Raw genomic sequence first — 22,891 nt, 5'->3', positions numbered from 1 at the left:
TTTCTCTGAAAGCTTTAATGAATTGATGGTCCAAAAAAAAGTTTAATTAATTTGATTAAAAAACGGATGGCTTCAACAGTTAAGCTGCTTACTGAGCCTGATACACAAATAAAATAGTAATCGGCATTGGTCATACTTTTATTTCTCGTTAAACTTTAATTCTGGCTTTAAAAAGAGTTTAATTAGTGGGGGAAATAGTGAAGCCATAAATTAAGTATCATTGAATATATCGACAGTAGATACTATTATACTGTTACAGAAATATATACCAAAAGCTTATAGATGCGAGAGAACAGTGATAATGCTCCAGTATATAGTTAGTTCAGCTCGAACTGAGTAATACAATACTTACATTGGACGTTCGGCTCCTTGTCTCTAATGGCAGTCATGAGGGATTTGAAACTGCTATTGATCGCTTTGATTTCCAAGTAAAATCTCATATACATGACATTCGATTTAGTGTTTACTGTTTCCGCAATACTGCCGCAGAAATTTTTCACCAGCGAGTTCATCTCTGTTTTTTTGTCAAAGATAGAGAGAAAATTTGCGTCGCAGTCGTTTGGTTTTTCCAATTTAAAATACTCGAATGTCATTTGTATCTAAAACATCCATTCAATATTCCAATTTAGTAAAATAATTAGCAAGAGCCACTTTGTGATTCATACGCCTTTAAATTAAATTTGCGTTAGTTGGACTTTCGTGACTAAACTACGGTATAAAATGACAAAATAATATCATTTTTTCATAAGTTATTTCTATCTTTATTTCCCTTGTAATAAGTTTATGCTTTTAATTTATTAATTCTTGATATTTAATAAAAGTTTCGTGTTGTACAACAAACAAACTTACCCGCCATTTCTCTTTAGCCCTGATGATCCACAAGCAGTCCAACGGCACGTTGTTTTTCTGGGCTATTTTTCTCTCTTCTCCAATCAAGGTGTCGTTAATTTCTGCGTCGGCTTGTTCAGTCACGTATTTAATGCAAGGTTCCGGCTCGGGTGGTACTCCGACTGTCAAAATAATCTAGATAAATGATTCTACTTCGATATTTTTATTTATTATTTCTAATTTTCAATTTGCAGTTCTAATCTAACAACTAGATAAATTAATTTGACCAAGCCCATGTGTTTTACTTTTTACTACAAATTATCTGTTTCCAAAATGTCTCATAATTTCTATCCGCCGGAGGTAATTTACATTATTCTGGAGAACAAATTGCTCCAACCATTCGTTAATTACACGTATCAGGACGGCAGTCAATAGCAGGGTGAAATACCGTAAGGCATACAAATTTTAGAGAATAGCTCAGTAATAAAATATTTACAGTCTGGGTACTGTGTGTGACAGAAGAATATATTTAATTAATAAAATACTATTGTTTTTATTCATCTCAATCAGAATGATAATAAAGTTGTTGAAAGCGAGTTTTATCGGTTATCATTATCAGATATTTCATTTAATGTAATAAATTTATCGTTAAAAGCCAATTGTGGAATTGAAAAAAAATGATGATGTTTTTTATTGCAATTCATTTTACTTTTTCGTCTTTAATTACAGTATCAAAAAGTGATTGCAATATTTGGCAAGTTTCAATCAGCTTAAATATGATTTAATGCGCTCGAAATGTTAATTTAATATCTATGAGGATAGAATCCGAGTATTAAATCATCAATTAAATTATATAATAAGACCTTCAAGCTCATAACCAGAATCGATATCAAACTTTAAGAGCAAAACTATCGAAACCGGGTCGGTCATAAAATGCTATAATAACTTTCTAATATTATTATCTTCTCAATCAACAGGTGAAAATATATTTAGAAACAGTTGAATACTCACGATAAGTAGGCCGCGGTACTTGACTCCAAATGGCTTTGAACCCTTTGTATTCGATAGTATCGTCACTATGAAAATGTAGCCAGAGATAACGGGATCTGGATGTAATTTCAGGCGGGAAATTTTTATCACAGTAGTTGCCAACCGGAGTTGAAAATCCGTAGTAGCCGTCTCGTACCTCCAGATAATCAAACGCACACTCTAGTTCCTTGTCATTGGTAGGCATTGGAGCTTCCAGTTCAAAATAATCTCGGAAATCGAGTTTTATTAGCATCCCTTTATCCGCTGTAACATCAAAGAAAATATAAATAGGTGAGTGTTCAATTGTTCTCTCTCTCTCTCTCTCTCTCTCTCTCTCTCTCTCTCTCTCTCTCTATAAACACTCTCTTTATAAGTTTCCGCATTTTGCTACGACCTTCATGGAGCGGTCATTCCAATTGAGTGTAATACGATTGTGGGAAGAACTACCTGACGAGATTGTCAACTCATCTAGTCTCGAAGTGTTCAAAAATAAAATGTTTGACCATCTGTTGAATTTGGATTATTAATTATGTTATTGTAAAGTGACAAATTCTCTGAAAATTACTGTTAGATTCGAAGTGTTCAATTCTCCAACTTTGTTCTTTTATCAGCTGTTTTTAATTAAATAATTTATTGAGTTCGTTAGTTGAATCAGATAAAAATAAATATAAATTTTTATATTAGATTTATATTCTAGTTTATGTACTTATGTAATTTTGCTATTATTACTGTATTTGTAAATCATATTGTATTTAAAATTGCCATTTGGCTTGTGCCTTGGCATTAATAAATTATCAATCAATCAATCTCTCTATCTATTTTGTATCTCTAGTTTATTTAATTGAGAATTTTTAATAATTGCGTAGATAAATTGAAATGTATACTGTGTTCAGGTGATTGTAAATTTAGAAGTTCTAGGTAATGTAATTATAGCTTGAATTATAAATAGTATCAATTTCTCGAGTGGTTCAAGTATATCATAATCTAATGTACAGCCAAATCCAATTAATGGATCAGTTTCATGCCGTTATTTAATCTGCTCAGTAATTATTTTACGTTGTTGATATTAAATCAGGGATATTTAACAACTAATGAAGGGTGTCTGTGGTTTTAAAATAATTACATAAATTTTTAATTTAATTATTCATTAAATAAAATTTTAAACTGTCAGAAGGATGAATTTTTTGTAACCCTACTTGTAAAACAACGTTATTTTGGGGGAAATAAAAGAAAAAGTAAAAAGAACAGCAAAAACTAGTTGTACATTCTCAACTTACAACATGAAAGTTTATTGTAGAATTATTCAACTGACTCTGATCATAAGGATTCGTTTTACCTTTAGTTGGCGTACAACCAGAAATACTATTTCTCTTATAAAGGCAAATGGAATATACATATATAATATGTACTTGATGTAAATACTCTCTAGACAGAAGGGTGCATTGAGCTTTACGTGCTGTCAGAAGGAGAAACCTTGGAGAGATTTCGGTAGCCCCAGCACTAACAGAGGGTTTTGATGCTCCAAGTGATTGACGTATAGCTTGCTTTTCTCCTTTCAGCGAGAATATTACTACAAATACCATTTAAATAGAGTAACCTTCCTCACAAATACGTCTTTGGAATTATTTGTTAACAGTTGCAAATAAATAAGTCCTTGTTAGCGAAACAATTCAAAGCTACCTAATTGTAGAAAATCAAACCCGAAAAGCATGTTAAAGAAATTTATTTGGTTCTACATAAAATATATAAGAAAACAACAATAAGAACGTAACTTTAAAAAGTACTGTCTCGGTAAAATTTGGTTGGAATTAGCGATAAAATAGCTAGACTAGAAGGTAGTAACCAGTACACCGGGAATAGCCTTCTTCTTTTGTGCTCACGATTCAAGATAATTAATGACGCTGCGTATTATCGATAGCACTTGGACAGTTGCCAGGTTCTCTCCTACAAACACATCACTTTTCTCACGGACATTGTGCTTCCAAGTTTACCTCCCTATTCCCGACTTAACTTCTATTCCGTCCGAGCAACTATGATATAACTAAGAATCCGATCCTCGAAAGATATCGCGAGTTAAACGACGCTCGGAAAGCGCGTAGGAGATATCAAAATTTCTTAGACTACGACTTAAATTCCACCGGATGTTTATACTGTTTGCGAGTCATCGTGACAGTACTGAAAATTCTTGGACTTTCAAATAATTTCAGTGTTTCATTCTTTCACCATGCAATAATTTTATTGTTTCTTGTTGACAAAATAACAGTATACATTTAATATTTTTTTTTTGTATCTGTTTTGACAGTGGAATGTTCACAACAACTTAAACATTCTTTTCATAAATTTCAAGTGTATTGAGATTGAGATGCATTAAAAATTTACTCGCCAGATTAGTTCCTAAATTACTAAAAGCAAAATTAGTTCCGAGTACTGCTTTGTAATTGTTACTAAAGTCGACTTTAAGCTAAACTACGAGCTTAAAGTATCGAGGCTTTAATATAAAAGCTTTAAGCTATGTTTAAGTTCAATAATGTACATGAAAAGCTAAAAAGTTTAGCTTACACTATTAATTTCCCTTTTAACTTATTAACAAACTTTAAAATATTCATAAATATGCGAGTATACTTTCTTTGAACATTTTTGAGTTTTTTCCATCGACAGAAAAGTTAATAATAAATATTTCCATTCAAAATCAACGAACATATTTAATTTTCTATAACACAATGATTTTGAAAAAATATAAAAAAATTTAATAGTCATATTTTGCATTGTATATTGTAGAAAATAATGTAAATGATCTTACAATGCTCATTAGTTTATCTAAAATAAAAACATGAACATGCAAATATTCTTGTAAAAATATCAAATTTAGTTTGTACTTGACGAATTATTATTATTATTATTATATTCAATTAATGCGAAAATTCTTTTTCTGGTTGATAAAATAATAATTAAACTATTTCGAATTGATAAATTCTAAAAAATGAGGTATTAAATTAGCTCACAGATGAATAGACTTTATTAATTTATCCAAGATTAAATCTTTTATATAAAATCGAAAGACGTATTATATATTATATGGTATAAACTCTATTGACACCTCTTTGACCGTGCTGATTAAACTCGAGCTTTTTAATATAATCCTCTCAATCTCTTCTTACTGAGAACATTAATAATTTTCAATCCCTGCAATACATATCCTGAGCTTTCTTTTTAAAAAAATATAATTAAATATTATAAGGATGAGAGTGAAGAGAATTAAATAGAACATGACAAGTCTATGATAACTGAATTTACGAACGAAAATTTAGCTCACCGAGTGAAGCATCAATACGCTGCTCTATTCATTGAGAACACACAGGATTCCGTTTGTACAGATGATTCATGGTGATCGTGCGGTACAAACGAGATAGAGCTTTCCGTCATAAGCTCTGTGTTTGATTAATACAATAGAGGAGGCCAGAGTGGTGGGTATTCAAGAAATGTGAGGCAGAAGCATCATTTTTAGATTTAAAATTCAAAATTCCCCTATGTTTTCATTTAACTTTCAAATTTATTTACAATTTTTATTTTTCCATCTCTACCATACAATTTAATATTCAGATTATTATCCAAATATTGATTCTTAATTAACAAATCTACCATGCAAGTTATTCAGCGCAAACTTGTCTCTAAAATATTTAAGAGGTAAAAAGGTAATAATCAATAATTAAACGTCTATCAGCTCCTTTATAGTCTACTATTAGATAAAATTTTTATCGAATATTCATTATCTCTTTATTTTAATAACAAGAGGTAATTTTATTGACACAAATAATGCTAAAAAAATATAAGAATTAAATAAACATTGATATAGATAAAGTTGTACTTGGTTCGGATTAAATGTTAATCAAATGGAATAAGTGGAGGATAGCTTCGGAAATACCAGAGTAAGAGACTGAATCTTGAAACCGTTTCAAGAGGCAGTAAGGTACTCTAAGTACTCACAGTAATTTAACCATCTGCCAAATGGTTACTGAGCGTATCCAAGTGGTTTTTGATGCTCAACCTCAACAGTGATCAACATTTACTTCTTTATATTTCATATATACTCTCATTTATTAGAATACTAGCCGTTACCCACCCGCTTCGCGTGGCGTACAATATACGTGTATTTGTATATCTATATTCACAAATATAGGTATACAAATACATAGAGTGATCATATAATGGTACATGATCATCTATTATGGCTTTTACCTTATATAAAAATTTTTAATTTTTTCTATATTTAATGCCTTCTTATTATCCTTTAGGGATTGAATTTTATAATTTTTTAATTAACGCCCACGCAAGGATTTGTGAGGGTGGCATTTCATAAAATTCATTCTTTACAGCTCAAAAACTCCAAAAAAATCAATCTGGCCAAGTTTCAATCCTTTAGCTGCTATAGATTAAAAGGTACAATTTCTTTTAATTTTACGCCCACGCACGGACATGTGGGGGTAGAATTTAATGAAATTTATTCTTAACAGCTCAAAAACGCCAAAAAAGCATTCTGGCCATGTTTCAAAGTATTAATAGCTATAGATTGAAATTTACGAATTTTTTCTTAATTTGACGCCCACGCACGGGCACGCCAGGGGGGTGGAATGTCACAGAATTCGTTTTTAAAAAATTTCTAAATGTAATTTGAAACATTCTGACCAAGTTTTGAACTATTAAAAGCCATAATTGAAAAATATGAATTTTTTTTCGTGAACACCCCTGTAACCCCCCTTGTGGGTGGAATTTCGTGAAATCCGTTCTTAGCTGACCTCTACTTGGCAAAAGGAATATTCCTGCCAAATTTCAAGTCTCTAGGTCTTATAGTTCCAGAGATATCGTGATGAGTGACTATCTATATCTATAGAAAGTCTTCTATGTATATATTAGATATATAGATTAGCAGCTATTTAAGAAATTTATCTCAATATTATAAAAAACAAAAGTTATTTCATAACACAAATTTTTTTTTATTACATTTTTTTATATTTATTAGATAGTAGTAAGGATCTCTTTTCCATAATCATTAACCAAAAAATAATAATAATATGTCAAGAATTTTTTTATCAATTTAGTGTGTAAACTTTTTTTTTTTGTAAAGCAAATTAGAAAAAATCTAAGAAATGTCAGTTACTGTTTGTTTTCAATTAGAACACCCGGACTGGAATTGTAACGGTAGTAATTGTAATTCCTCAATTTACCTCAGATGTATTTATTGATAATTGGATACATAGAGACATAGAGACTTAAAGACATAGACATACATGGAGTTGAGTTTTGTCGTATAACATAAAGCGTAATTTAACAATGTGTGGAACATATTCTTGAAGCATAGCTCAGAGCATGGTAGTTAGTCAATAGTCACTCGACTATATAGCATAGTTAGAATGCTTTGTATTCGTGTATAGTGATTGTGGTGGTGGTGGTACAGGCTACCCTACATAAGATCTTATAATTTAACGTCAGCGTATAGCCATCGTGAGGGACGTTTGAAAGTTGGATGGAACTCTATTCAAAGACAGACTATATAATGTTCAGATTCCGGAAGATGCCTTCTTTGGCCGCCCAAAAGTTCAACCACAAAACTTGGACGACTTTTGGCAACAAACTACCATATTCCATCGAGACTCTCGTCTCGGAAATTACGTCCTCTGGTCAGTCTTCCGGAGTGATAAGTAGTATTGAAAACTCCCTTCTTCATACAACTAACATTTACTTACTTTACATCGTCTTCAATTTTCGAGATAACAATATCAATTTTATTTAAAAAAAAAATTTCATTTTTTATCTAAAAAGGATTTGAATTTTTGAATAGTAAATTGTTAAAAATGCATTGATGTATCTGTTCTATATATGTATATGTGTATTAAATATATTTGAAACTTTGGTCGCACTAAACTAAAAGCAATTTTTGTGAAACAATAATAATTAAGCTGATTTAATCGTCTAGCGAATGAGTTATTTTCGCCCGATATAAATATAAACTCAATACGGATTATTGCGAATGTAAATAAATAACGAAGATTATTAATAGCGATGATTCATACCCACATTTAAAAATATATAGATGTATTATTCCGGAATATTTATCTTACTCTTGTGAAAATATGTGTTAGTCATTAAACTTTAAATGACATAATAAATTTAATTGACATTTTTTTGAATGGATACATCTAAAACATTTTTCAATTTAATAAAAATTAAAAAGTTTAATTTATTTAATGGCTTGTGTTATTAACGATATTATTTTATTTTAACTTGTATAAAAATAATAACAAACTGAAATAATATGAACGAATTTTAAATTTTTATTTACAATGTTCCCTTGATACGAGAATGTGTTTTTTTTTTTTTTTTTTTTTTTATATTGCTCTCGGGATTACAGTACGTTAGTTGTAATCAGTTTTATGATTTTAATTTTACATACTATTCCTATTATCAAATGTACTTTTGGAATATATTTCTCTTAAAATTAATCGATAATAATTTTTTCGGTAGTAAAAATTCATCTGAATTTAATCAAACACAAATATTTAATGAGTTACAAAATGCATTGTGAGTTAACAAGTAAATTATTAGTAAAAATGAGGCTCAAATTTCATAATGATCAATGATTAACGTCTGCATGAGTTATTAACAATAAAAGTATAGTAATATATAAGCCGGTGATATTTTTTTTTTTTTTTTGAGAATAATTCAAAGCTACTTGAGTATAATGATTCCAGTGAACTGTGATGTCATTAACGAAACTACGAAACTTTCAATGGACGAGTATTATGTCGGTATATATATTTCATACTGGTTATATAACTAAATTAACGATGTACTAAGAGGGAGCAATTAAAAAGTTCCATCAGAGTACAATTAGGGCTCCTTGACCATGAGTCTCATCAAAGAACTCAAGATGACGGAGAACGATCGAGAAACTTCCTCTCAAAGGATTTTGCAAACTACTTTTCATTTCATCGTTATTATATTATGTCAAGTAAAAGGAGATCGACATTACTTAAAGGTACACTTTTAATTTCGTTCCCAATTTTTGTTAAGGATCCACGAACATTTTTTTTTATATGCAGTTTAATTACGTTTTAATAAATTCTGAAATTTGAACTGTGGTAACCCGAGTGTTTAATTAAACAATTTACTTTAAAGGAAATTTAAACATTGATTTTTCTATCTGAATATTGACTCATTTTTTCCACAAAAATAGGTAAAAAATATTTAAAAAAAATTACTGGGTAAAAAAATATTATTAATGATGATGATAGAATACTAACAAACAAAAATTCAAGTGTATCATCCCTTTACGATCAGTGTAAACCATACTACTGAGTGAAAACGGTCCACTCAAGTGGTATTGGATGCATAATTCATACACAGTAAAAAAATTTTCGTAAAATTTAACATAAAATTTTGTGTAGATGATTTTTTTACATAAAATTTATGTTAATTCTACACAAACTGTTTGTATTGATCAATCCATCCATTTCTTAACACACTCAAGTGTTAATTCAAATTAAAACTACACTTTTTTAATGTTACTGGCCAACCAACACAAAATTTATGTTAAAGAATACTCCCATTCGATTAGTAGTATAAATAACACTTTTTAAATGTCAATTAAATATAAAGGCTGTGTTGATGTTTTCTATAGTAACACAAATAATATGTTGAATTTACACAAAGATATGTTAAATTATGACGCCGCTCCGCTTTATTTTGCGCGGGATCTCGGGAGTACAAGCATAGTCACGTAGGGGAGAAGGGGGTCAATTGAACCAAAAAAAGTTTAGTAATTTTTTACTATTCGAATTAAAACTAAATAATAAATTTTTTTTTCTTGGAATGATAGTTTATTAAGTCTACTATCATTATCAATACATAAATTAGTTAATAAACAACGTGAATTTTTAAAAATTATTAATTTATCCAAACGCGTCGAATGGTTCAATTGACCCCCGCTCGGGGGCAATTGAACCACTGCTCGGGTCAATTGAACCAATGACATTTATAACTCAAACCCGAACTTTTAATAAATAACATATTAATTGTTACTTTCTAATATTACTGTTGCACATTTTTAATACACATATATTATATTTAATAAATTAAAAATCGATTTAAAAATAATTTTAATTACAAATTGAGTTTATCAAATTGTTAGGTTATTTCCCTGAGTATTTTTCACGTCGAGTCAAGATGCGCGCGCATGTCCCATGCTTCTCCGTATGGTTCAATCGTCCCCAGGACTGCTAGTTCAATTGACCCCGTATAATTTTAAAACAATTAATAGTAAATAATAAATAAATAAACCATTCTATCACTATAAACAAAGTTGAGGATTATAAAATATAAGTATATACAACTACTATAATTCAAATTTTATCAATTAATTCAAAAATTTAAATATTATTAAACAATTTGTCACCAGCCGAAAAGAAAGTTTGCATGCCTAAAAATAAGAAAATCTCAATTTTTCAAAATTTATCGATCGCAATGATTTCAAATTTTGATCATATCCAAGTTTAACATATTAGAATCTAATTCTAAGAGCATGAAGCGTTTTTTCAATTTTTTCGATTTTTTAAGTCGAGTGGTTCAATTGCCCCGTGGTTCATTTGACCCCTTTCTCCCCTATGCCACACAAGATATTTAGACATGTGAATGTGATAGCCTCAACGTCATTTTAATTTGGTGGATTTTGATTTGTGTCATTACGTGAAATACTTAAATGCAGCGTGAAAAAAAAATTATTTTCCATTAATATATAATTAACGAGTTTATTAATAATTAATAATTAGAAATTAATACATCATTAATCCTATAATCATCTATTGCCACTGACTTGTAGTAAAGTAGCAACTATTGATTAAAATTAATTAATCACTATTTAAAAATTTTGAATTCTTTATTGAGTTCTTTAACTTTGTATTTATGGGAAACAATTTATTTTTTATTCAGAAATTAAAATCTATTTGAATATATATTTAAATTATTAATAAAACTCACAAATTTGACAGCTGATCTGAGTAACACAAAGAAAATGTTAAAATCAACACTTTATTTGTGTTATGGATAACATTTAAGTGTGTAGAAATCCGAGAATCAGCCGATGAAAGTCTTAACATATTTTTGTGTTACTTTTAACACAGAATTATGTTGATTTTATCAATATAAACAGTATGTGTAGAATTAACATAAATTTTGTGTAAAAAAATCATCTACACAAAATTTTATGTTAAATTTTACGAAAATTTTTTTACTGTGTAAAGGACTACTGGATTACAATCGACTGAGTTATATACATCAAAAAATAGAATTGATCGTAAATTGATAACTCACGTGAGATGACAAAAAAATTTAAAATTCGATTAAAAATAAACAAAAGAATAATATGTTATTTTAACTTTGAGAAATTTCTTGCTCTTAAAAGTGCATTTATATGCTGGATTATTGATTCGATGATAAAGTTGAAAAAGCAAAAACTTGTTTGCGAGTTGTAAACTAAAATCCTTAAAAAGTTAAAAGCACGAATGGAAGTTATTGTTTGCACAAGAGACAAAATAAATCAATAATTTAAATAAATATTTCTTGCAGTGTGATTAAAATTTAATTATCATAGTTTAATATTCATGGTAGCATTCACCAGTAGCAATAACACTTACAATTTCACGGTTAATTTACTGTTCGTTACGGCAAAGGTTCGATTCTATCTAAATTTAGGAAAGCTTCAAGCACGTACTAGCCTTAAATATATACGAATCCGATGTGATATCTCTCGAGGATTTCTCCTAACCTCACACCAATCAACCGATCGAAATCGGACCTAATCAAATTCCTTCCGCATTTCTCGTGCACATATATCCACATGCTCCTTCCCGATATATATATATATATATATACATCTTGTTTCCTGTTACTATCCGGATTGTACCATTTATTTTTAAAACTATTTCAATTATACACTAAAAAATATTCTCTCTATTTTTCTTGCGGCTAGATATGTATGCAAAAATTTTTTTTTTTTTTTTTCAATTTATTATTAAATTTCCAATAAATTAAAACGATAGTCCGATTATTTGACCGCTGATTACAATCAATCATTGAGATAAAATTCTGTTTCAAGTAGGTTATATTGGCTCTGCGGGAAATATATTTTCGGTACTTTTTTCCGGCGGCATTAATCATCTTTTTTTTGAATAAATTTTATCACGGTTTTTTCTATTAAGTGAAATATTCCAATCATATTTTACGGCTGAGCAAGCTATTGATATTAAAAATGTTAAAACTTTACATAAGATTTATAAAAAAATTGATTAAAATTTTTTTATCAAAAGTAACATTAAATAAATTCTTCAAAGAGAAATTATAACTTTTTTTTTTTAACAATATTTAATGAGAAACCTTATGATAGTCAAGAGAGCAGATAGTGCGAAAATCGGCAGGTTGTTTTATCCTTTAATGGCTTACTCATCGTACAACACGGAAATGCTGAGCACGTTTCAACATCTCATGATCCGACTTCTCAGTTTCACCCTCTCATTTCTCATGAATTCTTGATACCTATTATCATTGTGAGTTTGAGAGGATTCTGATGATATATTTCCGATGATTATCCAGTTTCCACATTCAATACTTACCCAACTACCCAAACTTTATAAATTTAAGTGATTATTATTCAAACTGACAGTATATTCATACGCTAGATAAGCTGCTAGTTATATTGACCTCGAGACTTGGTAATTTAACAACAACTAGCAGTTAAACTTGCAGTCTGCGATTTATTTGTAGTTGCCAAAAGATTTGCTGAAAGAAGATCGCTCCTATTATAGCTCATCGACCCTGACTTACATTTTAACAATAACTATAAATATTACTACAAGTCTGGTAACAATCACGATGAAAGGTTTCATAGAATTTATATTTATCTGCTTTGATTTTTAAAAATGAATTTATGTCGGAAGATACATTCGATGGGAAACACAAGTATTTAACCGTTAGTTGTGTTATCTATTTTCTTTAGTGCGCGAGTTGCGATGGGGACCGATCGATTGGTGTGCTTTGCTTCTTCGATAGACTACTGCACTGAGAAAAGGTAAGAATAAAAAAAGATAAAATAAAATAAGGGGAAAGAGGATAAGAAAAAGAAAAAAAATAAAAAGAACCGAAGAAGTGATTTACGACTTTCCAGGGAAGCTTGCCAATTTTTTCGGTGACTTTCCTTTAGTCGTACTCTATCTTTATGCGATCAACGAGTGGACCTTGGGGATTAAATTGAGAGAGCTCGGACTAAATTGTCTTGTATGTGCTCTGACCTCTCCAAAATATTGCTTGTTTGTATTTTGAATAATCTCAAAAACAACAACAGTTTCATTTCAAAACACTTACATTATTTTTCTATAATAAACTTTATCAACAAACATCAGTTTTGAATTAATTACAGTATGTCTCTTTAATTAATCTCATTATAATCTGCAATATCACTATCTGCTTCAACTAATCGCTTCAATCACCATGTTATATATTATATATTATATTTGATATATATATATATAATTACGACTTTATGAGGTACTGGTAGTCATGTACAGTTGATTTAACCAGTTAACGTGGTTCATACCGCAATACCTACCTCCAATAATTTTAATATAATATCAAATAAATTGAGTTTATTTGGAAATACTATTTATATCAATTTCATGAGCTTTTGTAAAAATTGAAATACTCGTAGGACCTCTGGAGTTATTACAATATTTTTTTATGGAATCATTTTTGTATCAAATTTAGAATAACAAAAAATATTACTAAAGCTTCAATATTTATTTAGTTTGAAATTATGAATGGTAATATTTTAAGAAGCATAAAATAAAAATTAAAAATAGTATTCTTGAATTTGCAGAGGGATAATACCATTTATTCCTACAGGGTTTAAATTACTCCAAAAACAAACGCAATAAGCAAGAACAAAGCAGTTGCGTCTCGAGGGAAGAAATTAATTGTTTCAACTTGCTAACTTTTACATTCCACCAAAATTAGTTTGTTTTGACTTTTGAACACTGAATTTGGTTAAAGATTATAAAAATTTTGTGTAATAAACTCATTTTATTTTCAAAATATATTAGTGAGCCGAACAAATCTTTGGGCTGCAAGATAGAGATAAGTAAGCTCCACTTTTATTTTTTTACTTACAATTAGAGGAGAACTATTAAACACAGATGAGTTAAAAAAAATTAATGCTGAAGAAAGAAGCTTTTAGGTAAAAATATTCAAGAGCAAAAAATTCATTTTCAAATATTAAAGAAGAGTAGAGTAAATAGCAATGCCAAATAGTTATATATGTATAACCGGGTAGCTCAAATGGTAGAGTAGCTGACATGTCTTCGGAAGGTTCTGGGTTCGAATCCCAATCCGAGCTATCTAATAATTTTTTCTCGCATATTCTATAAACTCACATTAAGATGATTCTCTTCACATTCTTTTCTCAATCCTTTCCTACCAATATCCTGTTACCTGAATGTGGAACGCTTCACGTAATAATTACCGTAACTCCTATTCTTTCCCGCTTCACAGCATTATTTATGTTCGTAAAAATGCTTACCGTAAGATGGACGGTGTGGCTTAATGTATATAAAATAAGCGAAAGGAAATTTAGTATAGACCGGATAGCTCAAATGGTAGAGTAGCCGACATGTCTTCGGAAGGTTCTGGGTTCGAATCCCAGTCCGAGCTATCTAATAATTTTTTCTCGCATATTCTATAAACTCACATTAAGATGACCCTCTCCACATTCCTTTCTCAATCCTTTCCTACCAATATCCTGTTACGTGAACGTGGAACGCTTCACGTAATAATTACCGTAACTCCTATTCTTTCCCGCTTCACAGCATTATTTATGTTTGTAACCATTCGAATCCACTATATATATATACAATCTTGGACTTCAGTAAAAGCTGTATTGATAATATAGTTCGAGATACAAGTAACTACTTGACATTCCGGGGAGATTATTGATTATCAACTCACAGCTTAATGTAAAGTTTAATGTAAAAAATGGAAAGATATTCTGACCTTTGACAGCCAAGTAAAATGCAATAATACGAGCAATATGCTTTCTTAAAGTATTGTAGCAACAGCAGTTCATGTATCGTTATCGATAGACAGTTATGATAACTAAAAAATATTGTTATTGAAGTAATATATTTTTCCGAAATATATATCGATAGCATTAAAAGTAACTTAAGTTTTTTTTTTTTTTTTTTTACGTTGTTTTTGATTTACTTTCTACAAATTACTCGACGAACTTTTCCTGGAATCTTATCGTCATGTCTTCATTATAAGTTTACAGGTCACAAGCTGTAATACTGTCTCATCCTGTACAATTATTTTCAACTGAGAATTTTTTATTAAAATAAAATGAGCAATCTTTTTAGTTACAAGAATTTCCAATATAAAAGTTAATAGAAACTTGTTACTTTATTTCAATTAATAACAGTTGCTGAAGAAAAAAAAAATGTTATAGTAAAATACGCTTTTTACAACAGATTCAAAGCTCGAGTAAAGTAATCGAGCTTGGATAAGTTATCGATTTCTTATGCATCCGGTATGCAAGCTGTGACATCTCTTTGACGGGAATCAATCACCGATCGAAGAATTTTCTTTTATTCACTTACAACGGTAAGTTTTTTTCTTTAACTTTCATGTTTTTCGCTTAACACCGTTCTATTCACACAATAATATATACTCTCGTATTATATTAATACTTCACAAGCTCTATTACAGATATACTACTTTTTTTTCCACATATTATCGGTAAGTCAATTTTTCGCCTATGTGAATACTTAAAGGACTTTAATAACGTATTAACAAAGCATGGATTCTTACAGCCCGGTAAAAAATTTTTAATTAATTTATTGTGTGATATCATTAGCTACTATGATAATATTAACAAGGTAAAACATAAAAACTGTAATTTTTATAAACTTGCCAGGTGATATTGATAAACTTCATTATACGTATTATGTCATGTACGGCGAATATAATAAAGTATAAAAGTTAATTCTCAAATGTATAGGAAAAATTTTTTTAAACTAATAACAAAGTTATAAAATAAAAAAAAAATTGATTTATTTTTGATCTGATAATAACATTCCATTGACCATTAAACTTTGAATTTATTCTCGAGTTAGCGTTTAATCCCAAGTGTAACATTTAGCGGTTGAGCGGTAAACTGAAACGTTAAATGCTAGTGAAATTGAAACACATTCGCTTCGCGGAAAACATGTTATCTGTAGTATGTTTGTGAACATCAGACCGCAGATCGATTTTCGAAAGACAAATATCATTAGATCAGACATTATTCGGTAAGAGTTAAAAGAAGAAAAGAAAAACTCACCCTCGAGAATTCTTACACAGTCTTGGAGTGGTGGATAATTGAGTGGGTAGTTGGGGCTGTAGAACTCTCTTTTGGTTTCATCGCCAATTTCGAACTTGTCACAATTGGTTTCTGTTATGTCCCGCATGTAACGTCGAGGAAGACTGACCGCAGTGCTCGGCAGGGTAGTTTCTGAATTTTTATTCCGGGTCCATCGATTTACCGTTGAATGAATAAACTCATCTTTATCAATGGATCCTGTAGTCACAGAAGTGGAAATAAGTGTCACCTGTTTTACGGAAGCCTCTGATTGAAATCTCAATGGATGGCTGGAGACTATTTCAATGGTGTTTTCGATTTGTGAGTGATTCGTAGAGTCGTCGCTGTCTACAGCTGTGAGGACCAAGTCCATTTGAGTTTTTGAACCGAGCGAAATGGGGCTCACTTGGGTGGTTTCCGCGGTTTCCTCAGCATCGAGAGTCTGTCTGACATTTCCTCGGTGGCCCTCAATTTCTACGGATTTTATTCTCGGAAATTTGCTCTGTCCTAACTCCTGGAATCTCTTGCCCGAGTCGGTGGTCGCAAGGAAACCACTGAGACTCGTTAAACGGGCTTCCTTTCTTTCCGGAGTGGCCAATTGGTTGGGAACTGATTGGAATGAAACTCGATTCGGCAAACCCGGCTTGGTGAATGGGGAAATAGTCGTACCAAGCAAGACTCCATTAGTTTTATCAATTTTTTCCCCCTTCCGGAGCTCCAAAAGATCAATATCGTTTTCCATCTTGCGGTTATCGCTAAGATATGAAGTCCTTTCAGTTATAGCAGTCAATGCATTGATGTGAGCGGACGATATCATTTTTGCTGATGGGATATTGGGACTTGACACTTTCGGACGTTCAACTCTCTTTGGATGATCCTCTTTTTGGACTCCCGTTACTCCTTCCAGTGACTCGAATCTTGTCGATTCCTTGTCCAATGACGCTGTATTTCCTCGACTAACCATGTCACTCTGTTCCGGCTCTTTTGTTCTGTCGGTGCTTCCCGGAGTGACTCTAACAACTGCAAAAGTTCAATATTATTTTATTAGACAATTTTATTTTTTATTATCAAAAGTTTATATTTTAATAATTCATATTCTTTAAATATATCAATAATCTATTGAACTAAATTTTTTTTACTCTTTTAATTATATAAATTATTTAATCGAACATACTAATGTCAATCTCACTCATAAATCTTCTTACAGGATATTATGTACTAAATAAATATATACTGGGGTAATAAAGACGGTTCCATCGAAAGAGTTAATAACTTAGATGATCTCAAAGCTTTTAGCAAAGACGTCGAAGCTGTAGAAGTTAAATAAATATAATGAAAAATAAAAAAAGAAGTAAAACCATTGAGTTAAAAAGATAAACTTATGCGGTGAGAAAAGAAGCACCTTCTTCGAGTTTTTTTTTTAAAGAGATTTAAAGTCAAAAATAATTCAACCCTCTCTAATGTTACAATGAGGTTTATTTATTTGATATTAAATCAGTAAAGGTTGTTAATTTATTTTTTAAAAGAAAAACTTGCAACAAAATAATTCATAGAAAGTAATTTATTTATTTATGAGTGAAGTTTAATCCGAATAAAAAGAGAGTAATATAATTCAACTAGTAGAACAAATTTTCCGAGAGTCTCTGAGAGGATTTTGCAAAATCCGAGAAAACCGAAAAACGTCGAGAACCGCCTACTTGAAGACATAAAAGTGTGGATTTAAACCTGTACTACTTGAATAAATCAGACGGAACGCCATCTAACGTGAGTTTGCAAAGTCTGCAAATCTAGAAACTTTCCCGGTCGTTTTATCTCTGGCTTGGTTGCTTGCTTGCTTGCTTGCTTGTGATGATCCTACTCACTCGCCGTTTCTTTAATTCCACGCCTACGAGCACCAAGTCGTTGACACTTATATGATTAGTATAAAAATAAAAATAAAAATAAACTCAAGTAAAGTATTTGAAATACGATGAGTTAACTCCTGACGAGATAATTATGCAATTTTAATAACAGCATTTTCCACTGAACGTCAAAAAGTTTTTTTTAATTTTTCATATTCTTTACTCGGCATGTTCTTTCAACCGAAAAATAAGTGGTTCATTAACCATTCACCACAGTCTTCCCGTTAATTTTCTTCCTGTCTTAATACCAGTTCTAATGACTTTGATATCTCTGACATTTGTGGTGATTAAACCTCCGACCTCCAACCTCCAACAGTTTGACCTCAATTTTATCATCAAAAAAAATTTTTTTTTTCTTTTTATCATAATTTTTCTCTACCTTGGTTACCTGTTAGCCGCATAAAATAGTGAATGGCATAAAAAGCAAATAGAGTGTAATTTTATAAGGGTATTTTTAATCCTTGTTTCTACAGAAGTAGTCTTTTAATTCAATTAAGAAATTGTTTGCATGTTAAATAAAAAATAAAGTATTTTACCAAGCTATCAGTAAATAAAAAACATTCTACTTTTCAATTAAAAAATAGATGTTACTTTTAAATGATTGCGTTGTTTGAGAGAAAAAGTACAAACAAAAAAATATCCTGTTTACAAGTAAGGTTGACACTAATTAAATTGCACTGTTTTGTCTCCAGCTTTTAAAGAAAACTGTTTTATTAAAATATTATTTAGAGAAAAAAATATACGGTTTACCGCTGAAATATTTTCATTCTCTAAGACTTATGGTCAGAGGAAAAAAATAAAAATTTTTAGAAAGGTTGACATTTCACAAAGACAATGAAATTAATTTTTTTAATTAGCTGACAACTGCTGGCTCTATTTTATTACAATAATTTTACTTCTTTAATATTTTTATACTATAATGTACATTTATGATTTCCAATCCCTTGCTTATAGAAACTCTGTGTTTATTCCTATCCGTGCAGACAGGGATTTTTAAAGCTCCGGAATGTAAGGTAATGGAGAGGAAATTCACTTCCTATATTTTATAGAATTGTATTGTACAATCCAGCTATTTCCTGACATTTTTTATCAATATCAATAAGTAAGCAAATTTCATTTCTTCATTTTCAAGATTAGAGAAAAAAGTATAATTTATTAAATTTATATATAAAGATATAATTATTTTAGACATTAAAAGTATTCCTCAGAGGTATGAATTTTAATTCATTGTGAGCTGGTGGAAAAATACGGCAGAGAAAATAAATAATAAAATAAAAGATGTTCATTACTAATGCAAATGATTTATGTTAAAAAGTATACCCATTTTGGGTGAATTGTGATCGGCTATCAGGCATTAATATTTAACGTAAGTCCCTTGAGAGTTTCAAAAACATTTATTTTACCTTTTCGGAAATAGAGCGCAGGGTTTAATTGTTCGTGTTACATATGATCTCGCGATATTCATTTATAAAAAATACCAGCAGAGTTAAAGATAATGTATTGAATAAATAATTTGAATTGTTGTTATTTTGTAATTCTGGAAAATTTTAATAAAAATAATTTTACAATTAGAAATTAATTTTTAATACAAAAGATTTGAATAAGAAAATTTGCAACTGTGAATGCAAGTAAGCAAAGCTGAGAGAAAAAACTAATAAATTCTTACGGAATTGTCAAGAAGAGTAAGATACTTTTTTTTTTTTAATCTCGGGTAAAAAGTATTCATCCGAGAAAAAACAATAGCGCTTGCGCTAAACCTCGTTAAGATGCAACAATAAATAAATCAATAATATAATTTCGATATAATTATTTGTTAAGTTTTTTTCAGCAATATTACTCCAAAGACCGAAGGATCTTGTATTATAATATTCTGGAGTTTTATACCCGAGTAAAAACAGAATTCCGCCGCACCACCGCCGCACGGCTTTTTAAGCGCCGCACCACCGCTGCACTACAGCCGTGAAAATTTTGGTTATTTTACAAGTGCCGTATCACCGCCGCACCACCGCCGTGACAAGTAAAGAATTTATCTATTCGCCGCACTACCGCCGCACCAGCGCCGTGACAAGTAAATAAATTTCTATTCGCCGCACCACCGCTGCACCACCGCCGCACCATACCACTGTTTGATGGTATATACATTGAAATAATATATTCGTTGATCATTCAAATAGCTTAACTAAATTTTTTAAGTTAAGTATGGCTTGCAGTGCAGTTGGCAATGTTCGAGACTTCCATGCAGACGATCCAGGTTCGAATCCCATCACAGTTCAATTTTTAAAATTCTTTCAGAGTATTTCAATAGGCGTACCGCTTCTGTGCAACCCGAGGACGAAATTAAAAATCTACATCAACAATACGACTAAAAAAATCAATAATTTCGCGGTGCTTTGGCCTGATTTAAAAAAAATTTTTTTTTTTAATATTAGGCATTCGATTAAAAGGAGGTTGATCAATAGGTCTTACATAAAGATTTCTAGACGCATTATTTATTAATTAATTATTGCGTGATAAATGAATTATGATACCATTTTTTGTGAAATTGTAGGTATGATTTAGCATTGGTGCGGCGGTGGTGCAGCGGTAGTGCGGCGATGCTAGGGGGAGTAAATTTTTAGCGTGCGGCGTAATAGTCCGCCAAACGGCGGTCGTGCAGCGGTGGTGCGGCGGTCGAACGAAATTTATTATTTTTCCGTAAAAAATAATAATTTCATTTTTACTCGGGTAGGAAGCACCATGTCTCTAAAACACTTAAGTAATGGACATTTAATTAATTAATTATTGATAAAATTCACGTACTGTTGGAAGATAATTTTTTAGAACGAGAATATTTGACAAATATTGTTTTTAAATAAATAAATAAAAATGTGGACGGTAAAATTCGATGGTAGTTATAAGTACAATGACTTTTAGCCCACAACTCGGTTTTACCCACGAGCTTATCCTGGATTTGCGACTAACCCCAAGCGGCATTTCCACCTTGGGATACTCGGTACCGTCCAAGATGTATATTGTCATGGGCTACCCGTGGTGCTTTTCAAATTTCAGGTAATATTAAATTTTCCCGTGAATACCACAACTTTTTATCAGTTTATGCAATTCCATACTGAAATATATTAATAAAATACCTACATTGACATGGAAAGTTGTAATTAATTTATAAAACTGTCATTAATTTATATATTATTAATTAATGGACGATAAATTTTCATTGGATATAAATTCAGAGAATTTATGATGAAAATATAATTTTTATTTTAGCATTTCTAACTGATTTTGGGTGTGGAAGGAAGTGAAAACCGAAAAGATATAAATATTCGGATGATCGAGTGCAACAGGTTTATGATAATAAGTAACAGATATATATTTCATAAATAAACAAAAAATACGTGCGATAAATCAACAATCGGAAAAGGAAAAAAAAAAGATGGATTGTGTATCATGAAGACAGTTCCGAAAGCGATATATATATATACAGAGGGATGAAGAAATAAAATATTTGTAAAAATAGATAAAATATTATCCATAAATTGACATAACCCTTTAAACATAAAGTAAGTTGAGTGATGTATCCGAAATGTTTGTGGGCTTCTAGCCAGTAAAGTAAATGCTTTGCAAAAGAGGGGTGTAACATTAGATCTCTTCCGGTCGAGCCATCCTGCGGTGAGCTCTCTTCTATCGCTGGGGCTGGTGGCTTTTGCCATTTATCTTTTTCGCTGACTTGACTCGACCCCGTACTGACTCGTCGCTACGATTTATAATCGAGATCTTCTTTGAATATAAAAACTGGAAGAGATACAAAAGTATATCTTATCAAAAAAGTGTATGCCCAACTAGATATTATAATACAGAAAAGAAACACCTCAATTACTAAGTTTTTTGTAAATAAATCAATATTTCATCACAGTGTAATAGGAGAAGCAATTACGCTACAATATTATCTTCTTTAAACAACACTAATAAATTACCAAACTTCTTTTTGCTTTTTAATTTAAACAAAGCTTTTTATTGTTAAATCATCAGAAAAAATTGCCCAAGTGTTACCTTCGTTTAATGACTCGTCAAAGTGGGGTTGACAAATTTTTTTGACTGCTTGAAGACAAAGAAAACTCATTACAGTAGGAATCAAGAGACAAAGGACTTTGTTTTATAATGAAGAATTTTTATTACGTTAAAAATGGAAAAGAATTTTATTTATTTATTTATTTATTTATTTATTATGCCAAGGCTAATTGCCATATGGCAAGCTTTAATACTACAATGATTTTTTATAAAAATAGTTGATACATTGTGGTAACATAATAATGCACTGTGAGTACTATATCTATATTTGATAATAATAATAATAACTATGGTTAATACATATTTTACAAACAAGTTTTATACTCTAAGGCATATGTTAAATTTTAATTATATTTTTTATATTGGATTTTCTTAAAGCAAAAAATATTTTTTTTTAAATAATATATAGTAAAATAAATGCTGAATCCTTCGCATGGAATTAAAATTTTTTATCTATGTCAATACCCTTGTATTATTCATGTATTATTTGTATTAAATCCCAAAAGAGGAAAAATCTGTCTCTAAGTACTTTAGTATCCTTTAAAAATTTATCTAGAAACATACTTTGATGCTCTTTGTTGACTGCGATTTCTTTACATATTTGTGAGGCTACAAATCGTTTGATGTTTCAGTTTATCGC

At 30.4% G+C, this 22,891-nt stretch overlaps 1 protein-coding gene across 1 annotated transcript in view; it reads right to left on the bottom strand.

Moving 5' to 3' along the window:
• LOC123262718 overlaps positions 1-22,891 on the bottom strand; it is a 45,363-nt gene that overhangs the window by 6,585 nt on the left and 15,887 nt on the right. The window contains exons 2-5 of the mRNA XM_044725082.1: positions 16,271-17,308; positions 1,840-2,121; positions 850-1,010; positions 353-599 (exon numbers count right to left, since the gene is read on the bottom strand). Coding sequence (XP_044581017.1) covers positions 353-599; positions 850-1,010; positions 1,840-2,121; positions 16,271-17,308 — 1,728 coding nt within the window. The remainder of the gene's footprint in view (positions 1-352; positions 600-849; positions 1,011-1,839; positions 2,122-16,270; positions 17,309-22,891) is intronic.

This window comes from Cotesia glomerata, linkage group LG1 (assembly GCF_020080835.1).
Source record: "Cotesia glomerata isolate CgM1 linkage group LG1, MPM_Cglom_v2.3, whole genome shotgun sequence".
NCBI lineage: Eukaryota > Metazoa > Arthropoda > Insecta > Hymenoptera > Braconidae > Cotesia > Cotesia glomerata.
This window is presented reverse-complemented; position numbering and strand designations above follow the sequence as displayed.